This window comes from Otolemur garnettii, unplaced genomic scaffold (genome assembly GCF_000181295.1).
Source record: "Otolemur garnettii isolate 467f Iridium unplaced genomic scaffold, OtoGar3 scaffold00014, whole genome shotgun sequence".
In the NCBI taxonomy this organism is placed as follows: Eukaryota; Metazoa; Chordata; class Mammalia; order Primates; family Galagidae; genus Otolemur; species Otolemur garnettii.
This window is the reverse complement of record NW_003852409.1, coordinates 30,863,551-30,871,386: the sequence shown is the minus strand read 5'-3', so window position 1 is coordinate 30,871,386 and position 7,836 is coordinate 30,863,551. Positions and strand designations below refer to the sequence as shown.

At 51.4% G+C, this 7,836-nt stretch overlaps 1 protein-coding gene across 3 annotated transcripts in view; it reads left to right on the top strand.

Annotated features, from left to right (window-relative positions):
• Positions 1-7,836, top strand: part of CIZ1 (CDKN1A interacting zinc finger protein 1) — a 21,458-nt gene that overhangs the window by 7,946 nt on the left and 5,676 nt on the right. For 2 of the 3 annotated variants that reach the window (XM_012802399.2, XM_023510468.1), the window contains 6 exons: positions 1,978-2,071; positions 2,258-2,360; positions 2,867-3,504; positions 3,731-3,852; positions 4,485-4,682; positions 5,202-5,326. In XM_012802399.2, coding sequence (XP_012657853.1) covers positions 1,978-2,071; positions 2,258-2,360; positions 2,867-3,504; positions 3,731-3,852; positions 4,485-4,682; positions 5,202-5,326 — 1,280 coding nt within the window. The remainder of the gene's footprint in view (positions 1-1,977; positions 2,072-2,257; positions 2,361-2,866; positions 3,505-3,730; positions 3,853-4,484; positions 4,683-5,201; positions 5,327-7,836) is intronic. The other variant, XM_012802400.2, reaches the window with a different exon arrangement.

Below are 7,836 nucleotides of genomic sequence, written 5' to 3'. Positions count from 1 at the left end.
CTACTTGGGAGGCGGAGGCAGGAGACTCGCTTGAGCCCAGGAGTTGGAGGTTGCTGTGAGCTGAAATGCCATGGCACTCTACCCAGGGGGATAGCTTTAGGCTCTGTCTCAAAAAAAAAAAAAAAGAAAAGAAACTGTCTAAATTGCTGCACACAGAAGTAGAAGAAATGTAACTGGGGTAGAACAATGTTCTAAAATCCTAAACTATATACTGCTACCATCTAAAGGCTCCAATCTGTAGCCCTTTAGCTTTTTGGTTGTCTGAGAGGTATTTAACCTTTCCCTGACATAAACAGCAAAGGGCATCCCTTCCTCTCCAGACTGTCCTGTCCCTGAAGGTCTCCAAAATTACTCATTCACACCCCGCTCCTGAGTGCATTCTGGGTCAGGGGCAACATGACCTTTCTTGGCTGCTTTGGGGCAGCCCACATCTGGAGGTGAGGCATGTCCCTCCAGAGAATGGCCCAGGATCCCATCTTCCATTTGGGCCTGTGACACAGGTCTTGTCTAGTGTCCAACCTGCCCTGCCTCTGTCTTCCCTGTGGGAAACTGGGGCTCAGAGATTGGGGTGAGGTGGCAGTGGCCTCTGACTGCACAGCTGTCAAGGCAGACCTGTAGCCCAGGCCTCCTAATTCATAGACCAGTCCTTCTGAAGGGCACAGAATCCTGATATGCTATACAGATCACCACTTCCTACTCAGGGCCAGTTCCTCAAACTTAGCAGAAGAGAGGGAGGCTACAGGCTCCTGGGAACTTCTAGGGGCTTCCTGGGGTGCCCTGGAACTGGCCAGAGCCCTGTGTTCATTGAGCAGACACCTGTAAGCACCTGCAGGGCACTCAGTGGTGTAGCTGAGACACCTGGTTTGGCCCTCCCTGAGGTCTTGGGTGGGGTGGAGCTCAAGAGTTGAATGATATTGGTGCAAATAATGCTCCAACCATTTAATTAAGACTACAAAATGCCACAAAAAGGAAACCAGTAGCCTTCTAGGGACCTATACTAGTCTAGGGGCAGGAAGGCTTCCTGTAAGAAGTGCCTTTGAGACTTTGAGTGAATGCCTCTGGGCAGGAAAAGGTCTGGGGCTGAACCAGAGAGAAGCCAGTATAGATAAGAAGAGAAAGCCCAGGGAAAGTGGGGATGGCTGAGACGGGGGGTGGGGGTGGGGTGGCAGAGACCAGGTTATGCAGGGTAGATGCAGGGCACAGGGAGCCTGGAAGAAAAAAGAGGCACGATCAAGTTTGTACTTTACATATTTCCTTCTGGCTGCTTTGTGAAGAAGGAGTGGGAAGTCAGGAAGAAGTACTATGAGCCAAGAGAAGGCTAGGTTCCCTCAAACCTGGTCTTCTTTAGCAGGCAGCTAGATGGAACCCCCTAGACACAGTTTTGGAGGCTTTTTGTTTTTGTTTTTTATACAGAGTCTCACTTTTTCTCCCTGGATAGAGTGCTATGGCATCATAGCTCACAGCAACCTCAAACTCTTGAGCTCAAGTGATCCTCTTGCCTCAGCCTCCTGCGTAGCTGAGACTACAGGCACCTACCACAATGCCCAGCTATTTTTTTTAGAGACTGGGTCTCACTGTTGCTCAGGCTGGTCTTGAACTCCTGAGCTCAAGCAATCCACCCACCTTGACCGCCCAGAGGCTAGGATTACAGGGATGAGCCACTGTGCCTGGCCTAGTTCTTTTTTATTTTTAGTAGAGACAGGGCTTCACTCTTGTTCAGGCTGGTCTTGAACTCCTGAGCTCAGGCATTCTACCTGCCTTGGCCTCCCAGAGTGCTAGAATGGTAGGATTACAGGCGTGCACCTGGCTAGTTCTGTAAGGTTTTACAGTTATCTACTTGATAGTCCAGGGGCAGGCCCCACCAGAGGTCCCCTGGGCTCTTTCATTTCCTGGGAGATCGTTGTAGCCGCTGTTGGGCAAGTGGGTATTTACAGGGATGGGTGGCAGATGTCAAGAATGGTTTCTGAAAGGAAGCAGGATTCCTCTTCTCAGACAATGCCTGTGGAAGACAAAACAGACCCCCCAGAGGGGTCTGAGGAAGGCACAGAGTCCCGAGTGAGCACACCAGAAGGTAAGGAGGGGGCTGTTCTCCCTTCAGAGGGATGTGGCTGGGGGGCAGGGTTGACAGGTGCTGAAGACAGATATGGGGTGAAAGGTTCTTCATTTGGGAGATGGGTTGAGTCTAGACCTTGTCTCCTGGGGCTCAGACATGCTCTACACATCGTCTGAGTCCCTTTCCTCTCCTGCCTGCACCTAGACCAAGATTCACCACCCTGCCCTGATGACATCACTAAGGAGAAATCCACTCCAGCACCTGAGCCTTGTGAGATGTCTGAGCCGCCAGCCAAGAGGATGAAGAGGTAACTTGCTGAACATCTGCCCCCCAGCCCTGGGTCTTGGACTCTCATTTCTGCAAAGGCAAGGGTGGAGTTGCAGAGTAATATCCCTTCAGTGGAGCTGGAGTAAGGAAAGGGCCTTAACTTCTGGCTTTGGAGGAAAGTCAGACTTATTCCTGCACCTTCCATGGGAAGGCTTTCAGGCCAGCTTCTGGTATTTTCTTTGGGTCTGAGCCACCTAGAGACTAAGCTGGGTGCCAGGCTGTGGGGTAAAGATGTTCATTGGACCGTAGAGGGTGGGTGGGTTTACAGGGCTAATCAGATACATGTTAGCAAGTTGGGAAGATGAGAACAATCTTCCCCTATTTATTTAGGTGAAACTGAGGCCCAGAGAGCTAAAAGGAGTTTGCCCAAATCCCCCAGCTTGTAAGTGGAAGAGTTAGTATTGGAAACTGGGTCTTAGCCTTTCTTGGAAGCCCCTGGGGCTTCTTGGAAGACATAGCTTTGATTTTCTTTTGCTCCTTCCATAGCTCAGAGGAGCCATTAGAAAAGGGTCCCCCAGGGCAGCCACAGGCAAAGGTCCAGCCACAAGCCCGGATGACAGTACCAAAGCAGACACAGACACCAGAGCTGTTGCCTGAGCCCCTGGAAGCCCGAGTGCTGCCGCGATTCCAGCCACGGGTTTTGCAGATCCAGGCCCAGGTGCAACCCCAAACTCAGCCATGGATGCCACCAGTGGACACCCAGGTGCAGCCAAAGCTGCAGAAGCAGGCACAAACGCAGACCTCTCCAGAACACTTAGTGCTGCAGGAGCCACAGGTGCCAGTGCCACCACTGCAGAAGGAGGTCGAACTACAGAAGCAGATGCAGCCTCAGGTGCAGCCACAGGCACATTTACAACCCCCAGAACAGGTGCAGCCACAGCTGCAGAAGCAGGCCCAGACACAGACTTATCCACAGGTACATACACAAGCACAGCCAAGGGTCCAGTCACAGGAGCAGCCACCGGAGCATCCTTCAGCGCAAGTGCCAGTGCAGCCGTCAGAGCAGGCTCAGGGGCAGCCTCAGACCCAGCCACAGGTGCCATTGCTGGCTCCAGAGCAAGCACCAGCTCTGGTTAATGGCACAGCACCAGAGCCACCACCTGATACAGTAGAAGCGGGAGGAGGTAAGAGAGTACTGACTCTCAGCTGGTCTGCTGGTGAGCCATCTCTGCCTGGGCCCTTTATTCCTCCCTTGGCATTGTCCAGCCCTGACTCAGGGCAGCCTGGGACTGAAGGCCAGCCCTAGAACCCAGGTCCAAGGCCATCCATGCCAGGGGCTTTGAGGTCCTGGGTCCCTTGGGCCCAGGGTGGGAGGTACACTTTGGGAAATAGAACACATCTTCATTTCAGGCACAGAGGAGGCCATGCCAGAGCCAGTGGGTGCCCAGGTCCATGTGGAAGAGAGCCAGGAGGAGGCAACCAGCGGCCTGGATGTGGGAGAATGTGAAAAAAGAGCAAGAGAGATGCTGGGGGTGGGTAGAGGTGCTGATGTGGCAATATGAGGTCCACAAGGCCCAGCAATGGGGTGGCCCCTTGCTGCTCCCAGTCACCTCTGGGTCCCCTGGTGTTCCTCCACCTGTGAGATGGTACAGCAGCCCTCCACCAGCAGCAAATGGGCAGCAAATGGGCAGCCCTGAGCACTTGTAGGTGCTCGGTCCACGTGGACCTCTCTTGCTTTGTGCTACCTTCATGTGCCTGCTTTAGAGACCTGGGGGTACTTCAGGTGATAAGAGCCCCTTCCTGCCTGCCTATCCCCACACTAGAGCCCCAGACGTGTCACATGGTGACAGTGCTCTAGTGGAGAACACACAGAGAAAGCCACTTGGGGCCCAGCTCTGCCCTATAGTGTGACCATGGGCTAGCCCGTTCCCTTCTTTGGGTCCCAGTTTCCCCATCTATCATGTGAGGGGTGGGGTAAGGTGGACTTTAGAGTTAGGTGGACCTGGGTTCCCATCCTGACTGTGGAGCATTCTAGCCATGTGAGCTGAGGCAGTTACCTGACTGCTCAGGTCTCAGTTTCCCTGTCAGGAAGGTCCCATGAGGCAATGCTCACAGGTATTTAAGGCTGGGGCTGGTGGAAGCTCTACTCCTGCTTCTGGTGCAGGTATGGGGTGCTGGGGGCTCCCTGAAGGTGACCATTCTGCAGAGCAGTGACAGCCGGGCCTTTAGCACCATACCTCTTGCACCTGGGCCCCGCCCTGGCGACTCCACCTCCACCGGCCCCACAGCTGCCAGCACACCCTCTAAGCAGACCCTCCAGTTCTTCTGCTACATCTGCAAGGCCAACTGCAACAGCCAGCAGGTACTGCGAAGCCAGGCTGGGGGCAGGGGAGTTGGGTCTCCACAGGATGCCCACCCACCCTTCTTCCAGCTGCCTCAGGGGCCTCACTGAGCACTTGAGCACTTGAGCCCTTCCCTAAGCAGCTGTGTGTTTGCACTGGAGACATTTCCTGAACAGCCAAGAAGATAGGTTGTTAGAATCAGGCAGACCTGGTTCAAATTGGCCCTGACCAGCTGTGTGGGGCTCTGAATTCCACCCCCTGTGCCTCACTTTCTTTTTGTGTCAGATAAACATTTAGAGTTTACCTCATTGAGTGGTTCTGGGGATTTAACAACTTGATACTGGAGGGGTGAGCCCAGGCCTGGCCTGAAGTGAGCACAGCAGTAATAACCCTAGCATTGTGCTTGTATTATCACTGGTATTTGCTGTTGTTACCTCTGTCACTCTGTGCCTGCTCTAGCCTGTGTGGGGCTGTTGGAGAGAAATGTCTCCCAGTGGCGAACCTAGGGCTGGCATCTCACTCCCTCTCTCTCATTGTAGGAGTTCCAGGACCACCTATCAGAGGCACAGCACCAGCGGCGGATAGGGGAGATCCAGCACATGAGCCAGTCCTGCCTGTTGTCCCTGCTGCCCGTGCCCCGGGATGTCCTGGAGAGAGAGGCAGAGTGAGTGGGGGGTCATGGAAGTTCTGTGCTGGGGGTGGGCAGGCTCATGGACCACACTTGGATCTCTCATCTGTAAGGTCTGCCTTTGGGTTGGGCACTACCCTTTCTGCCCAGGCATCTTCACATTATTTGCTGTGTGACCTTGAGCCTCAGTTTTCCCCATCTGTAAAATGGCCCGGTGCAGGAATTTGTGACCACTTCTTAAGGCTCCATCCAGGCAGGAGCAGTGTGACCATCAGTGTCAGAGGGGGTAGTTTAAATCACAAACCCTTGCCCCCCTGGGGGCACCATGGTGAGAGTAGTTCATCCTTTGGCCAGGGGGTAGGACTTCCTTGCATCTCCCCATCCTATTGCCATGGGAGCTTGGCAGATCAGAATTTCAGCCCTCCTGGAGTCTGGGACTAGCTCTTGGGGTAAGAAGGCCTGTTGGGAAGCTGGTGGAGCTTCCAGGACCCTGTGGGTAGTTACAGAGGCCTACAGGGCCAAGTCTGGGAGGTGTCATCAGAGCAGAACACCACCCTGGGGATGTGACCTCTGTCTCACAGGACAGCTGCATCTTAGCTCCTGTGCTAGTTTTTTTAGGAGAATCCAGAAATCTAGATTTGTATGTGAAATCTAAGATTTCAAAATCTTAACAGCTATTTCAGAATCCAAACAAAACAAACTCTATGGAGGCTGAATCAAACAGTCCCTTGAGTCATTGGTCAGGGACTCTGTCCTGAGTTTATAGAGGTCACAGTCTGAAGCTCCCTGATGAAGGGACATGAAAGGCTCTTGGTTGACCTCCTCTTGCATGCCTCCTGTAGCAGGGAGCCCCTTCTCTCCTATGGCAGCCTGCAGCTCTGCTAGCTGGTTCTGACTTTGAGAAGAGCTTCCTTATGTGGTTTTATACTTAGGTGAAATAATCATAAACACAGGAAAAAGGTGACTCACAATGATGTTCTTTGTAGTTAATTTAATGATGAAAAAATCTAATTGTAAATGATCAAAAAAATTCAAAATTAGGGTACTGATTAGATCGGTTAAGGCCTGTTAGCTCAGATACTTGCAGGACATGTATATAATGCAGCAACATGATGCAACATCAGGGTGAAATGGGTTCGCAGTCATGCATGCAGAATGAGTTTGACTATATACTAAAGGTATCTTGACACAGAAGAAAACTAGCAGGGCATAACACAGGCTGCTAACTAGCTTCAGGTGGAGGAGATTCATCCAACATCTGTTCAATGACTTGGCCCCCAGCCCTAGAAGCCATGAAAAACATGACAGCTTTTCCAATAGGCTGCCTGTTCCTCCATCATCCAGCGCGGTCAGAAACTCTAAGCTGACCCCTAGCGGGGCCCTGGAGGTTCCAGGATGGGATCCAGTAGGGTAGAGGAGGGATCAGGTCCTCCCAATTCATTCTGGGAATGGATGGCAGTGGTACTCTGGATCCGTGAGGGGGCTCACTGGGATGGGGACAGTTCAGGAATGGAGGGAGGGTCAATAAAAGCCCAGTGAAAGGCAGGGCATCGGCAGGGCATGGTGGTTCACGCCTGTTGTCCCAGCGCTGTGGGAGGCCGAGGCAGGTGGATCCCCTGAGCTCAGCTGAGTTCGAGACCAGAGGAAGATCAGCATGAGCCAGAGTGAGACCCCGTCTCTTAAAAAAAAAAAAAAAAAAAAAGCCGGACGTTGTGGCGAGCACTTGTAATGCCAGTTACTTGGGGGGCAAAAGGGCAAGAGAATTGCTAAAGAAAGAAAGAAAAAAAACCAAAAAAACCTTCAAACTAAGATGAAGTGAAAGTTAGCTGAAATTGAAAGCAAAAAAAAAAAAAAAACGGGCATCTACACTGAAGGGTAAATAAGAATATTCAAAGCCATATATCCTCAGTTATATCACCATTATGCCTCTGGAACATGCCAGTAATAATCAGAGCCACTTCAGAACCATCCCATGGCCAGGATGCGGTGTTTTGACTGCCTGAGTGACACTCTGTTGCAAAAAAAAAAAAAAAGATTTTTACTGAGGTCAATAATTGTTCCTAACCCCTTAAACCTGTACTGGAACCCCACTATGTGGTTGATGTGGCTCTTTTTTATTTAAAAAAAAATTTTTTTTTCTTATGACAACAGTTTGTTCATTATATAACATTTTGAAAATACAAGAACACAGACACACAAGAAGATAAAAATTGTCTGTAATTCCATTTGCCCAGAAATAAATACTACTTACATTTTTACCTACCTCATCCCATAATCCTTTCTATGTTTATATAATCTCTAAAATTAAAAATGAGAATCGGCTCAGTGCCTGTGGGTCAAGTGGCTAAGGCGCCAGCCACATACACCTAAGGTGACGGGTTCAAATCCAGCCTGGGCCCGCCAAACAACAATGACGGCTGCAACTAAAAAGTAGCTGGGTGTTGTGGCAGGCGCCTGTGGTCCCAGCTACTTGGGAGGCTGAGGCTGGAGACTTGCTTGAGCCCAGGAGTTGGAGGTTGCTGTGAGCTGTAATGCCATAGCACTCT